This window comes from Oncorhynchus mykiss, chromosome 7 (genome assembly GCF_013265735.2).
Source record: "Oncorhynchus mykiss isolate Arlee chromosome 7, USDA_OmykA_1.1, whole genome shotgun sequence".
Taxonomy (NCBI): Eukaryota; Metazoa; Chordata; class Actinopteri; order Salmoniformes; family Salmonidae; genus Oncorhynchus; species Oncorhynchus mykiss.
Window position 1 is genome coordinate 31,593,778 of NC_048571.1, and position 23,326 is coordinate 31,617,103.

The 23,326-nt window shown below is 40.4% G+C and overlaps 1 protein-coding gene across 5 annotated transcripts in view; it reads left to right on the plus strand.

Moving 5' to 3' along the window:
* LOC110527653 (receptor-type tyrosine-protein phosphatase T) overlaps positions 1–23,326 on the plus strand; it is a 511,724-nt gene that overhangs the window by 389,274 nt on the left and 99,124 nt on the right. For all 5 annotated transcript variants that reach the window (XM_021609068.2, XM_036983141.1, XM_036983142.1 and 2 more), the window contains one exon: positions 11,878–12,065. In XM_021609068.2, the coding sequence (XP_021464743.2) occupies positions 11,878–12,065 (188 nt within the window). The remainder of the gene's footprint in view (positions 1–11,877; positions 12,066–23,326) is intronic.

Here is a 23,326-nt window from a genome sequence, read left to right on the forward strand (position 1 = left end):
GCCATCAGTGTCCCTGGGTTCGCGCCCAGGCTCTGTCGTAACCGGCCGCGACCGGGAGGTCAATGGGGCGACGCACAATTGGCCTAGCGTCGCCCGGGTTAGGGAGGGCTTGGTCGGTAGGGGTCATCGCGCACCAGCGACTCCTGTGGGCGCAGTGTGCGCTAACCAAGGTGGCCAGGTGCACACCAAGGTGGCCAGGTGCACAGTGTTTCCTCCGACGCATTGGTGCGGCTGGCTTCCGGATTGGATGCGTGCTGTGTTAAGAAGCAGTGCGGCTTGGTTGGGTTGTGTATCGGAGGACGCATGACTTTCAACCTTCGTCTCTCCCGAGCCCGTACGGGAGTTGTAGCGATGAGACAAGATAGTAGCTACTACAACAATTGGATACCACGAAAAGGGGTAAAATAAACTTGTTCTTGAGGATGGAACCTGGTTAAAGAAGGGCATTTTTGGTTCCTAGTAGGCTTTAGAGAATGATTAAATTCTACGGTTGGAATTTCATTGCAAATTATTTAAAATTTTCTCCAGACATATTCTTTAGAATGGATGTACATTTTAGGTAATTTCAAACGGAATTATCTTGTCCCGACTCAAAGAGTTGTCCAATATATTTTGTTATGGATGGTAATTATTGCTAATGGTCTGGAGCAGCGTTGTTGCGATAATGTTGCATTGCCGATAATTGAGCTTAATGCTCAAGCTTAATTGAGCTCAACACTAACCATTAGTCTGCACCTCAGGGAAGAACTGCACACTAAAATTCTGAAATTAATTCAAAAGCAATGGCCTTTATCAGAACAACTTCTGCAAAACAGGATGTTCATTTTGAGACATTGTAATTTTATCTAAGCTCCCATAGTATCTCTGAGCATCATATTGTACTCAATGTATTTTTTGCTTGAAAATAATATTTCTCAGTATGGCGTGTTACGAGCCCTGCACCCTCATAACCTGAGCCAAGCTTTTCTGCCTTTCTTCACAACAGAGCAATATTCACAACAGAACAACCTGCTCTCTGTGAGATACCCGACAAGTGGTACCGGAGCGCCAAGTCTAGGTCCAAGAGGCTCTTTAACAGCTTCTACTCCCAAGCCATAAGACTGAACAATTGATCAAATGGCCTTCATTACTATTTACATTGACCCCCACCCCCCTCTATTTTTACACTGCTGCTACTCGCTGCTTATTATCTATGCATAGTACTTTAATCCTTCGTACATGTACGAATTACCTTGACTAACCTGTACCTCTGCACATTGACTCAGTACTTGTACCCCCCCTGTATATAGCCTCATTATAGTTATTTTATTGTGCTACTTTTTATTACATTTTTACTTTAATTTATTTAGTAAAAACTATATTTATTGAACTGCATTGTTGGTTAAGGGCTTGTAAGTAAGCATCTTATGGTAAGGTCTACCTGTTGTATTCGGGGGCATGTGACAAATACAATTTGATTTGAAGAAAGAACAGACATTTCCTGAAAGGTCATTGACTCTGTCTAACATGCCAATGTGTATATGTGTAAGTCCTGTATTTCTCACTTACCCATGATCACATGGAGCCAGGATCAGTGCTCATGCATCTGTGAGCCATGATAATGAAGTCATGAAAAGTACATGTTCTCAAGCAACAAAAACTTCCCTCTGAGGTCAATAAATGAAATGATTAGCATGAATATATTGTAATCTAAGTTACAGGCAAGAAGACACATTGTGAATACATTTCCTGGTTGACTAAATGCATATTTGACCTTCAAACCCCAAGCATTAGCCGCTCGATATGTCAGAAGCTTTTGATAGGATTGAGTCTGTTTATTGGTAATATTTACAACATAATATATCCTCAGGGCTGCCACTTTAAGATATGTTCTTGTTTTAGAGACAAAACAAACTAATAATGAATTAGGTATGGTCTGAATAGGCTGTAGAGGGCACACTTTGGGTAGGATTAAGTGGACCTCTACCATCTCCACTGTAAAGTCAGTACCTGCTCCCTGTCCTATGGCTAAGCGTCTCTAAACGCACTGAGTATACAAAACATTGCTGTTTCCATGACATAGACTGGCCAGGTGAATCCAGGTGAAGGCTATGATCCCTTATCGATGTCACTTGTTAAATCCACTTCAATCAGTGTAGATGAAGGGGGGGGGACAGGTTAAACAAAGGTTGTTAAACCTTGAAACAATTGAGACATGGATTGTGTATGTGTGCCATTCAGAGGGTGAATGGGTATAACAAAATATTTAAGTGCCTTTGAATGGGGTATGGGTGCAAATGCCAGTCACAAGGGTTGGGGCCAGAACTGCAATGCTGCTAGGTTTTTCACGCTCAACAGTTTCCCATGTGTATCAAGAATGGTCCACCCCCCAAATGACATCCAGTCAACTTGACACAACTGTGGGAAGTATTGGAGTCAACATGGGCCAGCATCCCTGTGAAACGCTTTCGACACCTTGTAGTGCCCATGCCCTGATGAATTGAGGCTGTTATGAGGGTAATAGGGAGTGCAACTCAATATTAGGAAGGTGTAATTCATATTTTGTATATTCAGTGTATGTAGTTGCTTCAAGTTGTGTATTTACAGTATTTTATGTATTACATTGTCATCAACTACAATTTGAATGTAAGTCCATTATAGCCTAGTTTGTTAAATAGCCTGCCCTATATTTGCTAAATATGTTGAACATGTTTGCAGTCCACAATATTCTAATTGCATTACTTTAATATTGAAATACTGTACATTGTTAAACGTAGGCTATAGCATTCACATTGATAAAGTGACTTCTGAAAGTATTCATTCTCCTTGATTTATTACACATTGTATTACAACCTGTTACACACAATACCCCATAATGACAAAGTGAAAATATGTTTTTAGAAAATTCAAATACAGAATTATATAATTTACATAAGTATTCACACCTCTGAGTCAGTACTTTGTAGAAGCACCTTTGGCGGCGATTAGAGCTTTGAGTGGTCTTGGGTATGCATTGGGACACCAAATAAGATTTTGTTCTTAACTGATTTGCCTAGCTAAATAAAATGAAATCAAATTTTAAAAAATGTGTCTATCAGCTTTCCACATCTGGATTTGGGGATTTTCTCCCATTCTTTCTTTCAGATTTTCTCAAGCTCTGTTAAATTAGATGAGGAGCGGCCGTGAACAGCAATCTTCAAGTCTTCCCACAATTTCCTTTGATCATCCTTGAGATGTCACTGAAACTTGATTGGAGTCCACCTGTGGTTAATTAAATTGTTTGGACATGATTTAGAAAGAAACACACCTGTCTCTTTAAGGTCCCACAAATGAGAGTGCATGTCAGAGCAGAAACTATACCATGAAGTCCAAGTAATTGTTCTTAGATTTTCAAGATAACATTGTGATAAGGCATATATCTGGGGAAGGGTATAAAACCAATACTCCTAGAAAGTTGAAAGTTTCAAAAAGCCCAGTGGTCTCCATCATTGGGAAATAGAAAACATATGGAACTACTCGGACACTGCCTAGAGCTGGCCTTATGACCAAACTGAGCAAACGGGCAAGAAGAACCTTGGTCAGGGAGGTGACCAAGAACCCAATGACCGCTCTGACAGAACTACAGAGTTCCTTGACTGAGATGTGAACCTGCCAGAAGGACAACAGTCTCTACAGTACTTCACCAATCTGGGCTTTATGAGAGAGTGGACAGAAGGAAGTCGCTCCTTAGAAAAAGACACATGACAGTACGCCTGGATTCTGACTCTGAGCGCATAAGGCAAAATATTATGTGGTCTAATGAGACAAAAAAGTAACTCTTTGGACTGAATGCAAAGCGCTATGTCTGGAGAAAACCAGGCACAGCTCATCACACATCCAAATCCATCCCTACAGTGAAGCATGGTTATGGCAGCATCATGCTGTGGGGACTGGAATATTAGTAAGGATAAAGGGAACAATGAATGGGGCCAAATCAAATACAGGCAAATCCTTGATGAGAACCTGCTTCAGAGTGCACACGACCTTAGACTGGTGGCAAATATTTACGTTCCAACAGGACAATGACCCCAAGCATACAGCCAAAGCAACGCTGGAATGGCTTCAGAACAATAATGTGAAATTCTTTGAGTGGCTCAGCCAAAGCCCAGACTTGAATCCCATTGAAAATCACTGGAAACACTTACAGATTGCTGTTCATCGCCACCATCTAACTTAACAGAGCTTGAGAAACTCTACAAGGACGAATGGGAGAAAATCCCCAAATCCAGATGTGCAAAGCTGATACAGACATACCCAAGACACCTCAAAGCTCTAATCGCCGCCAAAGGTGCATCTACAAAGTATTGACTAAGGGGTGTGAATACTAATGGAAATTAGATGTTTCCATATTTAATTTTCAATTAATTTGCTAACATTTATAAAAACAGGTTTCTTTGTATTGGGCTACTGTGTGTAGCTGGGTGAGAAAAACAATCTATGTAATAATTCTGAATTCAGTATGTAACAACACAAAATGTGGAATAAGTCAAGGGGTGACTACACTTTCTGAGGGTTCTGTGTAAGGGCTGGGCCTATACTGTAAATTGCAGTCTGGATGTGCCAAATGTAGTCCATAAGCAATATTAAATTCACTACGCTATTGATAAGGCTTAAAAATACTGTAGAATTCTAATCAAATTCTAATAAAAACAAAACAACTTATTTTAAATAGGCTATAAATACATTTACAGGCACCATCATTTCTCCATTTCGACTATGGAGGGTTTTTACGAACATCCAAACTTTTCACAGGAGCTGGAAAAAGATCCAGACAATGGAAGGTTATGTGACTGACCGTCTCAATTCACATTTGAAATTGTGTTTTTTACATTGGATAAAAGTAGAGACTGTAGTGTATGAAATGTTATAACATACTACAGTTGAGGAACAATGGGAAAGTAATTCTGCTTTGAAAGTTGGCCCTTGAATGTTTTGGTAAACCTATTGGCGAGCTCTCCTTTGTCTACACCCAATTCAGCATCATTTGCTCCCTCTTAAAAGCCTTAACCCCACCCATCTATTTAAGGATTCACATGTGAGGCCATGCAGTAAACAACCAAAGATTTCAAGACTAAAGGCTAGTTTATACTACGGGTGTATTTGTAAATTCAATCTGGAGAGCCAGAGTGCTCTCAGAGTGTGCTCTGGACATTCGTAAACTAAGAGCGTTGTCAGATTGTCTGTTTGTAAATTCAGAGCGTTCAGAGAGCACACTGGACGCTCTGGCTGAGGAGTAGGTTTAATACAAGCGTTCTGACCTAAAAACAGCACTCAAGTTAATTGGCTAACGTTGGCTAGCTGTCAGACACAAATGAGAGAACAACTCACTCTGACCATTTTACTCACCCTAGCAGAGGTAGTTAGGCTGTAACTGTGCAAGTTTCTCTGCGCTCTGGCACACTTAGACGAGAGTGCTCTGAAATTGGAGTAGATAGCCTGATCGAATTTACCAGCTATGTCTACCGACAGTTGCTGCAGTGACATCATGAGCATTCGATTGAAATGGTTATTTTCATAGTGAAGTCTTTTGTTTAGACATGTAGCTAGCTAAACAATGAACCATAATCCCAACTCATAATGATACTATCCTGCATGAATCTGCAGGTAACTAACCAACCAGATTCAATGTTAGCTAGCTAACTTTAGGTTATAACTAGCAATGCAAATGGCTCAGAGATCTGAATAATATTATGACACAGATCATGCACGTAACATTAGCTAGTGAGTCAGCCAGTTTATGTTAGCTAGCTACCAAACAGTACACTTTAACTTGAAATGAAAATGACTTTCTGACTGAATTACCTGCATACATGGAGGACACTTCTCCCGCTCTGTCACTGATGCCATGGTTGCCTTTGAAGATGTAATCCGGTGCCAGGTGTTTTATACAACAGCCTTCTGTGTGTTCTCTTTTTGAATCCATCTGCATATTTGCAATCAAACCACAGAATTGTTTTCCATCTCCTTCGCTATCATACTCTAATTCCACCGGGAATTCCACTGATTTCAAAACTTGGTCTTCCAGAATGTGGAGAGCAACACTTTCGCAGTTCTACTACATGATATTTTTCCAAAAAGTTGTTTAGTAAGCATTACCTACACATACTGACCAGCTCATGTTATAGACAGAAGTGTGCTATATGGCAGACCAATCCGAACAATCCAATCTCTCGGCATGTTCAGTCCATCCATTATCAAAGCCAATCATGGCTAGTGAGAAGGTTCCTGCCTTTTTCCGTGGCTAAACCAACTAGGCTTGTAATTTAACAATTTATTTGTATTTACAGATTGAATACAAGTTTGTTATTAAGGCACATGAAGGTTTACATGTTCCAGAAGGCATTTCTGCCGAAAAACAATTTGGATTTAAAAAAATGTTTACGTTCAAATGGCACTCCTGTGAAGTATTGACGCGCTACATGCTTAGTTTCCTTAAATGAGTCACATATGCACATCCAAAAGTTTCACAGGCGCTGGATAAAGATCCAATATAAAGAGAAAGGGGGAATATCCACTTACTATTATACTGCTTGCAAAATGTAATGCTTAATAAACATAATGGAACCATCTTACAGATCACATTAGCACTTTTCCAGAAATAGCTGAATAAATTGCATTGCATTCAACCCATGTACGTTCTCGTCATAAACTCTTGGACGGTGAATATTTATAATAAGTTTGGTTTTTTTAATCAAATGAAATGAAAAATAATGAAACTGTTTTTTAAACCAGCAACAATATAGATAGGACCAGGTCAGCAGCATGATATCATAAATCACATCTCTCGTTTCATTGTACTGTTGGCACAGTGCACACACAGGCCTAAATGTAGGCTTAAATGGAAGGAGAATGAAACGAGTCACATTTGAATGAAAGAAAACAGATTTAATTGAAACTACCAAATGTCAGTCTTTAACAATATACATATTTTATACAATATTCTGCCCATATTTATATTTTTGGAGGAGTTGTATAAACTGATTGTGTAGGTATGCTACAGGCCTACATAGGCTACTGTAAAATCGAAACACCCTAACATGTCGTTATTTAGCAAAAATATCAGCAAAACATCATAAATAATAAAGACCAGGATCAGCACCTTTTCATCAATAAAAGGTCATGCATAATCTCAAAATGCAGTGGTCAAAGGATGTAGTATCTGTGCTCAAAGATGCCCTCTGGTGGTTAAATTGATCATTAAGGGCAAGTACTGTAAAGCGCTGAACCCTACCACAGCATACCACCCTATACTGCAACTTTTAAATGAGGAACCACTGTATGTGCAAGGCAGATTCTCTCAAAAATCTGCTGTTGATTTGACAATATAGGATGACTGAATCGTTTGGAGAAGTGTGTCTTTGGTAATCGGACAAGGGGTGCTCTTTGATAATGGGGATGGATAGCCTACTTAAACAAGCAAAATACAGGTACTGTATGTTAATTGTGAATAATGAAAAAGAGTGAGGGCAAAGCACTCTCAGTACACCATTAAAACCCTTTATTCATAGGCCTCTTTTGACTAATGGCCAGGATAAAAAGACGCACATATGCGATGCTGCTAAACCAGCCTTGATCAAGGGGAGGGTAGGATATGCTTGGTGTTTAATAGTTTTGTATGTTTCTTTTGGGATGGCAGGTAGCCTAGTGGTTAGAGCGTTGGGGCATTAACTGAAAGGTTGCTAGATTGAATCCCCGAGCTGACAAGGTCAAAATCTGTCTTTCTGCCCCTGAACTAGGCCGTCATTATAAATAAGAATGTGTTCTTAACTGACTTGCCTAGTTAAATAAAGGTTAAAATAATAAAAATAAAAAAATCATAATGAGATTCACCCGTACAAAAGGCACATCTCTCCTTCCATGGGCAATGTGCGCCATGACTGAATAGGCTGCACTTCCACTCTCAAAATCCAAGCTATTATCAACTGCATTACTTTTAAGACCTGCTTTTTGTGGGTCTTAAAACTTACCAAAAGCGCTGCCTGAAATTATCACTTTTGCGATTGTTTTTAAGGACACACCTCAATCATTGCCACCCCTTCCACCTCGCAAGCAAGCTGATGTTAGACAGGTAAATTGCCGAATCTGGCATTAGGGCTGGAAAATGCCAGTGTGCCAGTTTTGACACAACGAAATTGAAAACTAACGTGAATTTGACACTTGCGCCTCCTTAGAGCCAGTCGAAAATAGAGCTCTAAGTGTGTAATTAAGATGCAAATATCCACATTAATAAAACACGGGTGATTTTAGCCTACCACATTTGCAATGGTACTTTAGGTATTTCATGCTTGTAATATGGAGAATTTCTCTGCCACTCATCTCCTGATTCCTCTTCTTAATGGACTCATTAGAAGCAATGTACTACTTCAAACTCACCAATCCTAATCTTAGGAAGACTCAATTACAAGAATGTATTTCAAGTAGTAAAGCAAAGTGTCCCTTGGATTATCCATTTAACTTTGAATATCATCATTAATGACTGAGTAGCAGCGAGATAAAGGAAGGCTGTTGTCTGGAAACAGGGTCTGTGGAGAGTCAACTGTAAGAGTTTGAAGATCTCATGCTTTTAAAGTTTTTCAAGACCTGCAGAGAGCTAGAGAGGTCTCCACTGAAAGAAATCAAATCAAATCAAATTGTATTGGTCACATTAACCTGTTGAGCAGATGTTATTGTGGGTGTAGCGAAATGCTTGTGCTTCTAGCTCCGACGATGCAGTAATATGTAACAATTACGCAACATACACACAAATCTAAGTAAAGGAATGGATTTAAGAATATATAAATATATGTATGAGCAATGTCAGAGTGGCATAGAATAAGATACAGTAGAATAGTATAGGATAGAGTACATACAGTGCCTTGCGAAAGTATTCGGCCCCCTTGAACTTTGCGACCTTTTGCCACATTTCAGGCTTCAAACATAAAGATATAAAACTGTATTTTGTTGTGAAGAATCAACAACAAGTGGGACACAATCATGAAGTGGAACGACATTTATTGGATATTTCAAACTTTTTTAACAAATCAAAAACTGAAAAATTGGGCGTGCAAAATTATTCAGCCCCCTTAAGTTAATACTTTGTAGCGCCACCTTTTGCTGCGATTACAGCTGTAAGTCGCTTGGGGTATGTCTCTATCAGTTTTGCACATCGAGAGACTGAAATTCTTTCCCATTCCTCCTTTCAAAACAGCTCGAGCTCAGTGAGGTTGGATGGAGAGCATTTGTGAACAGCAGTTTTCAGTTCTTTCCACAGATTCTTGATTGGATTCAGGTCTGGACTTTGACTTGGCCATTCTAACACCTGGATATGTTTATTTTTGAACCATTCCATTGTAGATTTTGCTTTATGTTTTGGATCATTGTCTTGTTGGAAGACAAATCTCCGTCCCAGTCTCAGGTCTTTTGCAGACTCCATCAGGTTTTCTTCCAGAATGGTCCTGTATTTGGCTCCATCCATCTTCCCATCAATTTTAACCATCTTCCCTGTCCCTGCTGAAAAAAAGCAGGCCCAAACCATGATGCTGCCACCACCATGTTTGACAGTGGGGATGGTGTGTTCAGCTGTGTTGCTTTTACGACAAACATAACGTCTTGCATTGTTGCCAAAAAGTTCAATTTTGGTTTCATCTGAGCAGAGCACCTTCTTCCACATGTTTGGTATGTCTCCCAGGTGGCTTGTGGCAAACTTTAAACAACACTTTTTATGGATATCTTTAAGAAATGGCTTTCTTCTTGCCACTCTTCCATAAAGGCCAGATTTGTGCAATATTCGACTGATTGTTGTCCTATGGACAGAGTCTCCCACCTCAGCTGTAGATCTCTGCAGTTCATCCAGAGTGATCATGGGCCTCTTGGCTGCATCTCTGATCAGTCTTCTCCTTGTATGAGCTGAAAGTTTAGAGGGACGGCCAGGTCTTGGTAGATTTGCAGTGGTCTGATACTCCTTCCATTTCAATATTATCGCTTGCACAGTGCTCCTTGGGATGTTTAAAGCTTGGGAAATCTTTTTGTATCCAAATCCGGCTTTAAACTTCTTCACAACAGTATCTCGGACCTGTCTGGTGTGTTCCTTGTTCTTCATGATGCTCTCTGCGCTTTTGACGGACCTCTGAGACAATCACAGCGCAGGTGCATTTATACGGAGACTTGATTACACACAGGTGGATTGTATTTATCATCATTAGTCATTTAGGTCAACATTGGATCATTCAGAGATCCTAACTGAACTTCTGGAGAGAGTTTGCCTCACTGAAAGTAAAGGGGCTGAATAATTTTGCACGCCCAATTTTTCAGTTTTTGATTTGTTAAAAAAGTTTGAAATATCCAATAAATGTCATTCCACTTCATGATTGTGTCCCACTTGTTGTTGATTCTTCACAAAAAAAATACAGTTTTATATCTTTATGTTTGAAGCCTGAAATGTGGCAAAAGGTCGCAAAGTTCAAGGGGGCCGAATACTTTCGCAAGGCACTGTACATATGAGATGGGTATTGCAAGATATGTAGACAGTGACTAGTGTTCCATTTATTAAACTGGCCAGTGATTTTAAGCCTGTATATACTGTAGGCAGCAGCCTCTATGTGCTTCTGGATCATAGCGGGGTGAACAGGCAGTGGCTTGGATGGTTGTTGTCCTTGATGATCTTTTTGGCCTTCCTGTGACATCGGGTGCTGTAGGTGTCCTGGAGGGCAGGTAGTTTGCCACCGGTGATGCGTTGGGCAGACCCCACCACCCTCTGGTGAGCCCTGTGGTTGCGGGCAGGGCCTCGAGCCTGATGATGAGCTTGTAGGGTACTATGGTGTTGAATGCTGAGCTTTAGTCAATGAACAGCATTCTTACATATTTATTCCTCTTGTCCAGATGGGACAGGGCAGTATGCAGTGTGATGGCGATTGCAAAATATGTGGATCTATTGGGGCGGTAAGCAAATTGAAGTGGGTCTAGGGTAACAGGTAAGGTAGAGGTGATATGATCCTTGACTAGTCTCTCATGGCACTTTATGATGACAGGAGTGCTACGGGGCAATAGTAATTTAGTTCAATTAACTTTGCTTTCTTGGGTACAGGAACAATGGTGGCCATCTTGAAGCAGACTAGGATACGGAGAGATTGAATATGTTCGTAAACACACCAGCCAGCTGGTCTGTGCATGCTCTAAGGATGCGGCTAGGGATGCCGTCTGGGTCGGCAGCCTTGCGAGGGTTAACACGCTGAAATGTCTTACTCACATCGTCCACAGAGAAGGAGAGGCCACTGTCATTGGTATCGGGCCGCATCGGTGGCATTGTGTTATCCTCAAAGCAGGCAAAGAAGGTGTTTGGCTTGTCCGGAAGCAAGACGTCGGTGTCCGCGACGTGGCTGGTTTTTCTTGTGTAGTCGGTGATTGTCTGTAGACCCTGCCACATCGTGTCTGTGCCGTTGAACAGTGTATTCGTCAATATTATTCTCGGAAGCTACCCGGAACATATCCCAGTCCGCGTGATCAAAACAATCTTGAAGCGTGGATTCTGATTGGTCAGACCAGCGTTGAATAGTCCTTAGCACGTGTACTTCCTATTTGAGTTTCTGCCCATACGATGGGAGAAGCAAAATGGAGTCGTGGTCAGATTTGCCCAAAAGGAGGGCAGGGGAGGACCTTCTAGGCATCCCAGAAGTTGGAGTAACAGTTGTCGAGTGTTTTAGCAGCGCGAGTACTACAGTCAATATGTTTGGGAGAACAACATTTCATGAAAACAAGAGATTTCATTATATTAAAATGAGTTCCATTGCATCCTTCTTACACAGACTGACCGCTATGTGGTTCAATGCTAACCCAAATATCACAGAGTAAGTGGATACTGAGTTTGTTCTCCTTGTTCCACAGACAGCAGCCATAGTGAGTTGGCTCAGCCATCGTTGACCATCCAGACGTACCCATACGGGGGCTGTGAGTCAGTAGAGATGTCCTACCAAGCAGGCCAGTTCCAGCCAGCCATCCGTGTAGCCGACCTCCTCCAGCACATCACCCAGATGAAGTGTGGCCAGGGCTACGGCTTCAAGGAAGAGTATGAGGTAAGAATGGTTAGTACGGTTTTATCAACATTGCAGAGAATTCTAAGTGTGGTTTTTGACATTAGGTCGCGTCAATGTGGCCAGGAACTGTCCAATATCGTCAGTTTGCACTTTTACAAGACGTTTTACACTTAGACCAGACATAATCCAGTTGCATTTCTGTCTTTCTGTCTTTAAGCAATCCTATTGTTGTTTGTGATCTGTTTGAGTTGATTTGATTCCTTGCCCCATATGCATTACCATTAGCTCACATCTCTGTTTGAATTATATGATGACATCTAATTTGCACTTTCCCTCTTTAGAATAAGGGAAACACATCAAATATTTATTGAAAATCACATTTAAAAACATCATTAGTATTCTCTGAAATATTAAACGGACTTCCACCCAATCCTATTGATCAATGCACGACTCGTCTTAGAATATGATTTTTTATTACTCGGCATTGCATCTTAAGTCCAGTAAAGTATTTAAATTTGAAGGTGGCACAAAAGTGACACATAAGTTAAGTTATGTGGCATAATACAATTAAATATGCCCACAGTCATATTCCTAATGCCTAATCACTCCTCCAATTAGTTTTATTTTTCTCCTGAGAGTGAAAAGCATGGAACTATCAATATTACTGCAGATATACCTATTTACCTATACATAGCTGGTTCAGCCTTTTTTTTAAGTACGATGAGTTGCGCTGGATAAGAGTGCCTGCTAAATGACTCAGATGTGAATGTAAAAATAACTCTAGCAGAGATGGGACCAAGTCACAAAAACGTCTCATGTCACAAGGTCCAAGTCTCCAAGTCGAGTCCCAAAAAGATTGGGTCAAGTCTTGAGTCAAGCCCAAGTGTGCATTCTACAGTGGAGGTCAACCGATTATGATTTTTCAACGCCGATACCGCTACCGATTATTGGAGGACCAAAAAAGCCGATACCGATTAATCGGCCAATTTAAAAAAAACATGTATTTGTAATAATGACAATTACAACAATACTGAATGAACACTTATTTTAACTTAATATAATGTATATCAATAAAATCAATTTAGCCTCAAGTAAATAATTAAACATGTTCAATTTGGTTTAAATAATGCAAAAACAAATTGTTGGAGAAGAAAATAAAAGTGCAATATGTGCTATGTAAGAAAGCTAACATTTCAGTTCCTTGCTCAGGAATGAGAACATATGAAAGCTGGTGGTTCCTTTTAACATGAGTCTTCAATATTCCCTGGTAAGAAGTTTTAGGTTGTAGTTATTATAGGAATTATAGGACTATTTCCCTCTATACCATTTGTATTTCATTAACCTTTGACTATTGGATGTTCTTATAGCCACTTTAGTATTTCCAGTGTAACAGTATAGCTTCCGTCCCTCTCCTCGCTCCTCCCTGGGCTCGAACCAGCAACACAATGACAACAGCCACAATCGAAGCAGCGTTACCCATGCAGAGCAAGGGAAACAACCACCCCAAGGCTCAGAGCGAGTGAAGTTTTAAAAACTATTAGCGCACGCTAACTAGCTAGCCATTTCACTTCAGTTACACCAGCCTCATCTCGGGAGTTGATAGGCTTGAAGTCATAAACAAGCCTCATCTCGGGAGTTGATAGGCTTGAAGTCATTAACAGTGCAATGCTTGACGCACAATGAAGAGCTGCTGGCAAAACGCACGAAAGTGCGAATTAATTAGTTTGAATTAATGTTTACGCGTCTGCTTCTGCCTACCACCGCTCAGTCAGATACTTAGATACTTGTATGCTTGTATGCTCAGTCAGATTATATGCAACGCAGGACACGCTAGATAATATCTAGTAATATCGGCGCCCAAAAATACCGAACGTTATGAAAACTTGAAATCGGCCCTTAATTAATTGGCCATTCCGATTAATCGGTCGACCTCTATTCCACAGTAAGAGCAAGTCAAGTTAAGTCGAGTCAAAATCTTTTTCAAGTTTCAAGTCAAGTAAAATAAACCTATACATGCAATGACTTTTTCAACTACTACTAACCTTTGTCTATTTATTGAGGCTACAAGACAGCCCTTTTCATTATTTTCTCTACAACACAAAAAAAATGTAATAATTAATGTTGACAACAAATTCCAAATGCAACTAAATTATACATTTGAAGCAATTATGACATGCTAAAAGACCAATAGGCATATGCTAGTAATCGTTGCTTGATGCCCCATTGCTGGTGATCTTGCAAAGTAAATGGTTAATTTACTTGATCACCCAAAAGTTGTTTTTTTATATTAATTTATGGCAATCATCTCTCACTCCAATTTGATGTTTGTGCTGCACCCGATCCTATAGCTGTACAGCAAATCAGCAATCTGCTTGCCAGCTCACTGGTTTTCAAACTTTTTTTGAGACCCCCAAAAAGGAATGTTTCAAAGCTTGCGACCCCCACACACGCACATGCGCACAATCACTGCGCAAATGTCATTACAGCCATAAACAGTGATGCACAAGATACATAAATAAACTTTGTTTTACTCCTGCATTTTGATCTGAAAGTGATTCATGTTAGCCGTCGATATCGAGTAGGGATATCATGTCGCATTACCACTCCTCTGGATTCCAGAGCAAGCAGGATGGCATGGCCTAACTGTAAGCAGCGGAGGGTGGAGGGTGCAGGATCGGATGGGAAACATGATCCATCTGTAGCCTTTTTCTTCCTCACAAATATCATAATCAATTGTCCAGAATATGTTAAACCTTCATTCCCTAAGTATTGAGGTTGTGCAATGTTACAGATATCTTTAAACATATTGCCAGTACCACTGAGGTATATAATTATAACCCAACCACACTAGGTCTATTTGAAATATGAAGATGATCAATGAAATCACCAGATAGCGTCCATAGCAGATTGCTAAACAGTACTTTCTATGGATAATATTAACGTAATGTAAGTAGGCTACTCTGTTTTTGCCAGACAAAACCTGAGAAAATGAAACAAGGGCTTTCTGGTCACTAATCTGAATATATGCACCTGCCTTTACGCACTAATGATGATGACTGGTCATTGGTCAACAGTCAAGACACACAACTTTTTGGTTCTGAAGCACAGATTCAATGTTTTTGAAACAAGAATGTGCTGCAAAGTCATAGGCATATGTTAGTGACCAGATCGAATAACCAAAGGTATAAATACAAAATACAAATGATAAAAAATATTTTTCCCATTCAGTTTCATCAGTTCTTCTTCTTCTTCTTCTTGTTATTCATTTAATATCCTGAGATTTTAGCGTATTCTGAAAATATTGTATATTTTATAAAATATTATATAGGCCTAATTCAATTGGTGCTAATTCCCCACCTGAGGAAGTGGAAACTCAAAACACATAAACTAGGTCGCTACCTCTAAATTGAACATATACTGCTAGTAGCCATGTATTAATCTACTGTACGATGGCAGATTTCACACGCTCTGTATTTCAAAGCCATATCAGATAACTTGATTGTAAAACAGTGTGCTTTGAGCTCAATAATGATTGTTGAGAAATACATTATATTATACATACAGAAAGCGGAGACTCCTCTCTTTATTGTGGAGAATTTTTTCCCCCACATTTTGTGTTTTTTCCCCGCAATTGAATTTTGAAATGTTGTACAATCATGATGGGTACATGAGGGGGAGAGAGAGTGTGAGAAGCTCGCTCATTATAGCAGCCCCAGAGAAACGGCCTGGCACAGCAGAATATTGAGGATAATACACTTTACTGTTTAACAAATTCATGATTTTATCTGCCCCAAAGATGGGACAATTGGATTGAGGTGACCAGATAGAATGTGTAGCTTGCACCAATGCGTCCAATTCAAAATGTAACTCGCAAAGCCAAGTTAAAGGGTCGCAAAATGCGACTAAATAATCTGGAGCCCTGATAGTTGTCTATTCCCACTTGTATTAACTTTCCCTTTCATTAAAAAAGTCAGCCTTCCGGCAACACACTGCTGTGGGTAGTCGATTATTGTGTCTACATCTATAGACAGGTCTTCTAGAGAAAGCCATTCCTAAGGCTCTGTAATACAATACTTTACTGATACTCTTACTGTTATGGTAATTAAGTGAAATAAGTGTTTCTTCCTCTTCTTGGTACATAAGGGCCAAAATTCATAGTTTAGGAAAGGAAGAATCTCAGAGCTTTGTTAAGGTTAAGGTTGTGAAGGTTCTATTCAACTTCTTTGCTGTAGGACTCCAGTAGCTTCCCTTTTCCTGTCTTTAAGATGCATTGCCTTTTCCCTCACTCACTGTGCCTGCACTGATAAAGCCAGCAATTGAGCCTGTTATTTAAAGGGTCATCCATCAGCGGGGATATTTTATAACGCCTTTTTGTTATCACTTCCCCCTCTAACCTGATTTGCCTCACAATTTCAGCACCTATCCCATTGCAAAATAAGTTGGCACTCCTTTGGCACTTATATTTTACTCGCTGCCTGTGTGTCCATGCGTGCTTATAAAATATAAAGGTCGTATTTTTTCATACGGTCGATGGGGAAAGTCAATAAATTGGCATGCATTCCCGAACATGACTTGTGGCTAGTGGATCGTGACTGCGGGTGGAGAATATCTTCAGAGACATACATTCAGTGCTTTCTATTATGGTGAAGAAGACCACAACTCATTTCAAATGGTGCCACACACAAACAAATGTTTTCATTTGTGTTCTGTCATTATGTGCTTCAGTATCGTTTATGACTTGTTCAACGGTTGTGTGGGGGTTGTGAACCTGTGTGTGTGTGTGTGTGTGTGTGTGTGTGTGTGTGTGTGTGTGTGTGTGTGTGTGTGTGTGTGTGTGTGTGAAATAGATAGCATGTGAAAGAGAATAAGAAGGAGACAGGACTAAAGAGAGGCAGAGAAAGAGGGAGGGAGGGTGGGAGAGATAAATAGATATCTGGGGACTGGATAAAGGCGATAGCGGCCACCTGTGTGTGTTTGTCAGCATAATCGGTCTATTACTCACATCCTGACAGATGCACTGAGAGAGGGAGACAGCCCTCACTGGCACAAACCACACACATGGATGGGCCCACATAAACAAACAGGGGAACGGAGCACTTAACATGGACATCTAGAGACACAAAGAACAAGGAGAGGACTAATTGAATCAAAGTCAAAAGCATTTGGACATTTGGTCGCCGTCATAAAGGGACCCGACCTCAATCGCTAGCACAATGGTTTGAGATAGAACCCTCTACCCCCTTCTCTGTGTGTGACATTGTATGCTAACAATGGATGCAACCCAAATGGCACCCTATTCCCTTTATAGTGCACTACTTTTAAAGGGGAATGGAAACACTATGATTTAGAATGCCAGCTAGCTGTACCTGTAAATCACCATATTCACATTGTTGCGTCACTGGCAGGAGAGTACATTTTGGAACTCCCAAAAGATGGCTGAATTTACAGAGTAGCTCCGAGTCAGAGATTGAGTTTATTACAGAGAATGAAATAATATTAGTTAGGGAGCCAATAAACCTGTTTGAGTCGATCGTTGCCCCAGATCAAAGAGTTTGTTCTTGTAGCAGTAACAATACAGATATACCGCCTGAAACAACTCAGCTAGAGGGTCGGCTTAGACGAACACAAACTAGTGTGAGTGGGGATGCTGCCAAATAATGGCTAGAGTGTGTGTATTGTAGAGAGATGGTGGCGATACAGCACAAAATCCCAGAGGATGGTGGCAGTCAGAGGTTCCTGTCAGTCTGTCTGGATGGGGACGTGTTTATTGGACGTGTCACTAATCCTTATGAAGGACTTGGCAGAAGAGGTTACTCAACCAGTCAGCAGCTGATATGCCAGTTAAATAATTGGTGACATTTTGCTTGATTATACATTGTTTAAGGTTAATATCAGTAGTGGCTCAATATATATAATCAGTATCCTATAACGATGTTTATCACCAGCGCTGTTTGGCACAATGGTGACACATTTACCTTTTGATTAGACTACCGGAGTTTGAATCGCAGACAGCATCATGATTCATGAAATTTCATTCTAACCAATAATGGGGCGTGCTCATTATAAATACATTGTGATTTAGTTTCGGTATCAGACTAACTTTTCTTATGATTTTGTTTTCTCCGCGTACAGGCTGACAGTTTATCGCCAGTTCACCCTATGGGCACATGGGAGATTTGGACGAGTTGTATGGCGTCTCATCCCTGCGTGTGTCGTTTCTTCCATAAGGCGCACATAGCCAGAAGCAAAGGAATTGAAGAAACTTTTGATTAAAACCAGTTCATTTAGTAAATCGAGCCTAGCCTAAAACATATACCAAATGCCTGCGCCTTATGTAAAAATAGTATTAGTGAGCTTGTCCACTTTAACAACAGGTTCAAGCTTAACCAGATAAACTACTTTCAGTGCATACTAATCCCATGTCCCTGACACTAGAGTAGTGACTTCAACTAGCCTTGGTTGCCATTTATTGGAAAGTAATGGTAACTACACTGGGTAGCTAGTTGTCAAAGTAGACTTTAATAATATATGCCATTTACCAGATGCCTTTATCCAAAGCAAACTGGGTACATGACAGTGGAAACAGATCATAGAAACAGGATTACAATGTTGATATCATGGGTGGTCAGTCCTTGCATCTATAGCTCTGTCTGTGAATTTCAGAGTGGTTACATTTCTCCAGCCCCATCCCTCAACTTTTTTACCGAAAAAAAGAGCAGGGAGAGACTTTGTTATTTAATATGCAGATTAAAGACACACCAAAGTATGTTACAGATACTATAACAATTTTCCATCACTCAGACAGTTAGTGAATACACAGCATCCAGCACAGCAAACAATCAATCACTCAAATGTATTTTACAAAGCCCCTTTTACATCAAATAATAACCACAGTGGTTATAAAGGGTGCAACAATTCAACACCTCAGGAGCAAATGTCAGTTGGCTTTTCATAGCTGAGCATTCATAGGTTGAGAGAGAGAGTCGAAACGGCAGGACCGAGACAAGGTAGCACATCCATTGAAAAGGGTAAAAAAATCTATGGTAAAACATTTACACTTTGATTCCCTTTATGGATGGGTGTATCTTTGAATTCGCTGTTGAATGGCCTGCTACTTCTCCATTTTCGGAGCACCACCCCGCTCCCCCAAAGTGATCGATAGTATTTCTTGGTTCGCACTGTGATTGATGATTGTGATTCTGAGCTCTCAGGTTCATACAGCGAGCTCTGGTCTTCACTGATCTCACTCTCCGTCAGCTCCATCTGTGGCGTAGAGGGGCAAGACTCGGTTGTATACTGATGGTCGTGAGCACAATCTAGCTGGGCCCCGACCTCTTTAGTAATCGTCCCGGTGGTGTCACGCCCTGACCTTAGACAGCCTTTTTATTTCTCTATGTGGTTAGGTCGGGGTGTGATTTGGGTGGGCATTCTAGTTTTGTTGTCTCTGATTGGGGATCATACTTAGGCAGCCTTTTTTCCACCTTTAGTTTGTGAGATCTTGCTTTTGTATAGTTGCTGTGTTAGCGCTACAAAACGTTACATTCAGTTTTTTTTTGGTCTTAATCAAATAATGAAAGATGTACACTTACAACGCTGCACCTTGGTCCAATCCTTCTCTAAACGATCGTGACAGGTGGACCTCTTCTCCACCACAGCACATGAACACTGTGGCACCAAGGGGTCAGTTTGGCATGCTGTACTAACTGGTCTTCCCTGTTGGTAGAAAACAATTAAGGCATCCATTAGTCTATAGTTATATTCAAGAATATACTTGAAATAAACAATAGCCTTAGAAATAACATGGATTTGCATGTCATCCTGAAAACAAAGGTTTTGTTAAGAACGTTTGAGTGGGGAACCCAGATATATCAGTTGGCATTGACAAGATACCTGTCATGTAGGCTTTGTCAACACACACACAGCAAATACAGGGACATTTATTTTTCAGCAAACATTAGCTATGTCAACTTCAGCCTATCTAAATGAGGTGGAGCTAACAAAACATTACAAAAACAAAATCTGTCAACAAAATGTATTACACTAAGTTATTTGAGGTGGAAGCTAGCTAAAGAAACTAACGTCACCTAATAACAGGGGTACACGTATGAACTATGTTGCAATTTTAGTTGCAGTTGAGTTGCTTGCTAACATAATTTGCTGGGGGGTGTTACACAACACTTCCGACTCAATTAGCTAGTTTCCTTCAAGTAGAGTTACAACAAAATTGTTTAGTGTCTAACGCTAGCCTAGTCAACAACAGTCATAACCGGTTAACGTTACCTCAGGCTCCATTGCATTGACTCGCGTTGCCTCCTCCATTTAGTCACTTTTGCTTGACTCCAAAGTCAGCGAACACCAGCCTGTGTATCACCAGTGTATCACTAGTCACTAGTCACTTTAATAATGTTTACATATCTTGCATTGCTCATCTCATCTCAGTGGGGAGAACCATTATTTGATACACTGCCGATTTTGCAGGTTTTCCTACTTACAAAGTATGTAGAGGTCTGTAATTTTTATCATAGGTACACTTCAACTGTGAGAGACAGAATCTAAAAAAAAATAATCCAGAAAATCACATTGTATGATTTTTAATTTGCATTTCTCAAGTCTCAAAATGGCAACCTATTCCCTATTGGGTGCAAGACCAATAGGGCTTTGGTCAAAAGTAGTACACTATATAGAGAATAGGGTGCCATTTGGGACGCTGGCCAAAACTAGGGCTGGTTAATGGACCCACAGTAAAAGGTATCTGTTGATTAACAAAAGGTCATAGAGCACCCATGGAGTACCCACTCACAGGAACTGCATAACTGCACTAGCATCCAGGAGTACTCACAATCAGCGTCTCTTTTAATGTAAATTTCAAAGGTTTGGTTGAGTTGTTTATGCAAGTATGTACTGTATGTGAGCATGTCTGTCTGTGTATGTATTGCTCTGAACATGAGCCTCTGTCTGTGTTCGTTTGTGTGTGCATGCGTGTGTATGTGTTTGTGCTTGTGTGTTGTTTGTGTATGTCCACACGCAAGAGTGTGTGTTTATGCATTCGTCCATTTGTCTTTATGCGTGTGTCCTTGCACGTGTGTGATGATGAGGCTGTGGGGGAGGCAATGCTTCCTCTGCCTTTTGGGTTATCATTTCTCTGCGTACAGGGACCCTCTCTCCCTCCCACACCCCTGCCTCTATCTTATCACATCACCACCGTCTACCAGGGGACGAGAGTGTGGGAGTTCTCCCTCTTCACTTTCTCTTTCCTTTTTCTTTTTCAAGAATATTAATATGCGCAAAAAACTACAGATTGGAGATGAGAGGGATTGCATTAAGGGCATTTTCTTTTTCTTTTTGAAAAAAAAAATCAGCAATCCCCTGACCGTAAAGTAAAAGGGAAGTTGAACGTTTTGCCGCAGGCGTGCAATTATTCACCTCACTCCCACTTGCTCTCATTATCGGACAGGAAACGATGGATAGATAAACACTAGCCAGAGTGAGCCATCGGACTGCAACCCACTGGCATACAGGCCCGGATCGTGTTCATTAGGTCATGCTGCAGAAACACAGGCATTGCTGAAGTCCAGTTATGGAGGGGCCCTGTTTAGTTCTGCTTTCTTTGGTGCTTGATGAACATGACACTGAAATCTTTGTTTCTAAACGCTCAAACACAGGTGTTGCCAGAGATGCCCATTATTACATGAGTCATGGATTTGGGGTTGATTGATTGATTGTATTGTTTTTATTTGACAGTTTATTTGACAAAAATGCATATACACACAGTTCATACATTTTACAAACTTGGACAGGGATAACACAGTGAATTACTTATTTTCATTGCGGTACAGACATAGATGTTTTACATAGATACAGATTTGAAAATGGTTCAGTCATCAGCCAGCTTTTGACATTGTTTATAAAATAAGTTCTGTTCAGTATAGCTTTAAGTTGTTGCTTTAGTTTGTTCCACTCATCCGCACTGGTATATAGAAAGGTGTTCTTACCTGATCGACTCTTTAAATTTGAAACAGTCAATATCAGAGTCTTAAATAATTGGATAGGTACCTGGGGCTGAGGCAGTAAAAATTCTGTGGACAAGAACAGGTTGAAAGATAGCTGCAAGCAGCAATGCCGGGGTTCAGCTATGGGCCTACCGTGCCACCATCATGACAAATTGGACACATTGCCCTAGGATGAGCTACTATTGTACTGTTTACCACAATTGACAAATATCAGAACTCAAAATCAAACTGACCATGCAATTTGCATTTGATGTATCTTTGACATTTTTTTATGATGTTCCCAGAATCACTGGACTGATCAGCACCAAATTTGGCATATAGCATCTATGGATATACATATTCAAACCCAATATATTTCAAGATTAGCTGAAACAATATGGCCGTCAATTAACTTGCATTAATGTTTTCTCCCGTCCAACAGTGCCACCATGCAGCCACACTGAACCACACTTTACAGGATAGCTAGACTCATTTTCTTGAGCATGTGTGCAAACTTTCATCACTCTTTCATCAAACTGATCAAGAGGTACTGTATAAACATGTGCCCGTTGTAGCACCACCACGTGGTCGATCTGAATGTCCTTGCGTATGTTGAGTCTTGACAGTGTTATAAATCCGAATACGAATATCCGTGTCGGATTTATATGTCATGTGCCAGACCATGTGAATGTTTGTTGTTTGAGATACTGCCCTGGAAAATATTACCTTGGGAGACTTTGGTCAAGTTTTCAAGTTTTGTACAGATCGGTCATTCAGTACCAAAGTAGTGTTTTTACAAAATTCTAAGTGGTGGAAAATCCATAATGGCGGACTTCATGGTTCCTTCAGGGAAATGTGTTCCTTGTGAGGAAAGGGACCTATGTACCGAATTTCACGACACACGGTGAGGGGTGTGAGCTTTCAACATTTGATTGCTAAAGCACCAGCATGTGCCAATTGGCGTGGCATCGCATGAGAGGGTGTGACCCAAGCAAGGTTGCACCCACCTAGAACTTACCATCTCACAGGAATTGACATATTTCCACAAACTTTTTGCGGAACTGGAATAATAATAATAACGCCAACAAATACATTAGGGTTTCTCCAGCTTCACTGCTGAACCCCTAGTGAATACAACCCTTTACTCTATAGACAACCAGCCTAGCTGTAAAGGAATCTTAACTCTGAGTGTTAGCTCAGCTATCATTTTCTTTTATACATTCTTGCCTTATTCATTAATTTATTATTTACACATTTCCTAATTAGGGTTGACTCCTGAACCCATAGCTAACATGGGCTAAGAAATTATAG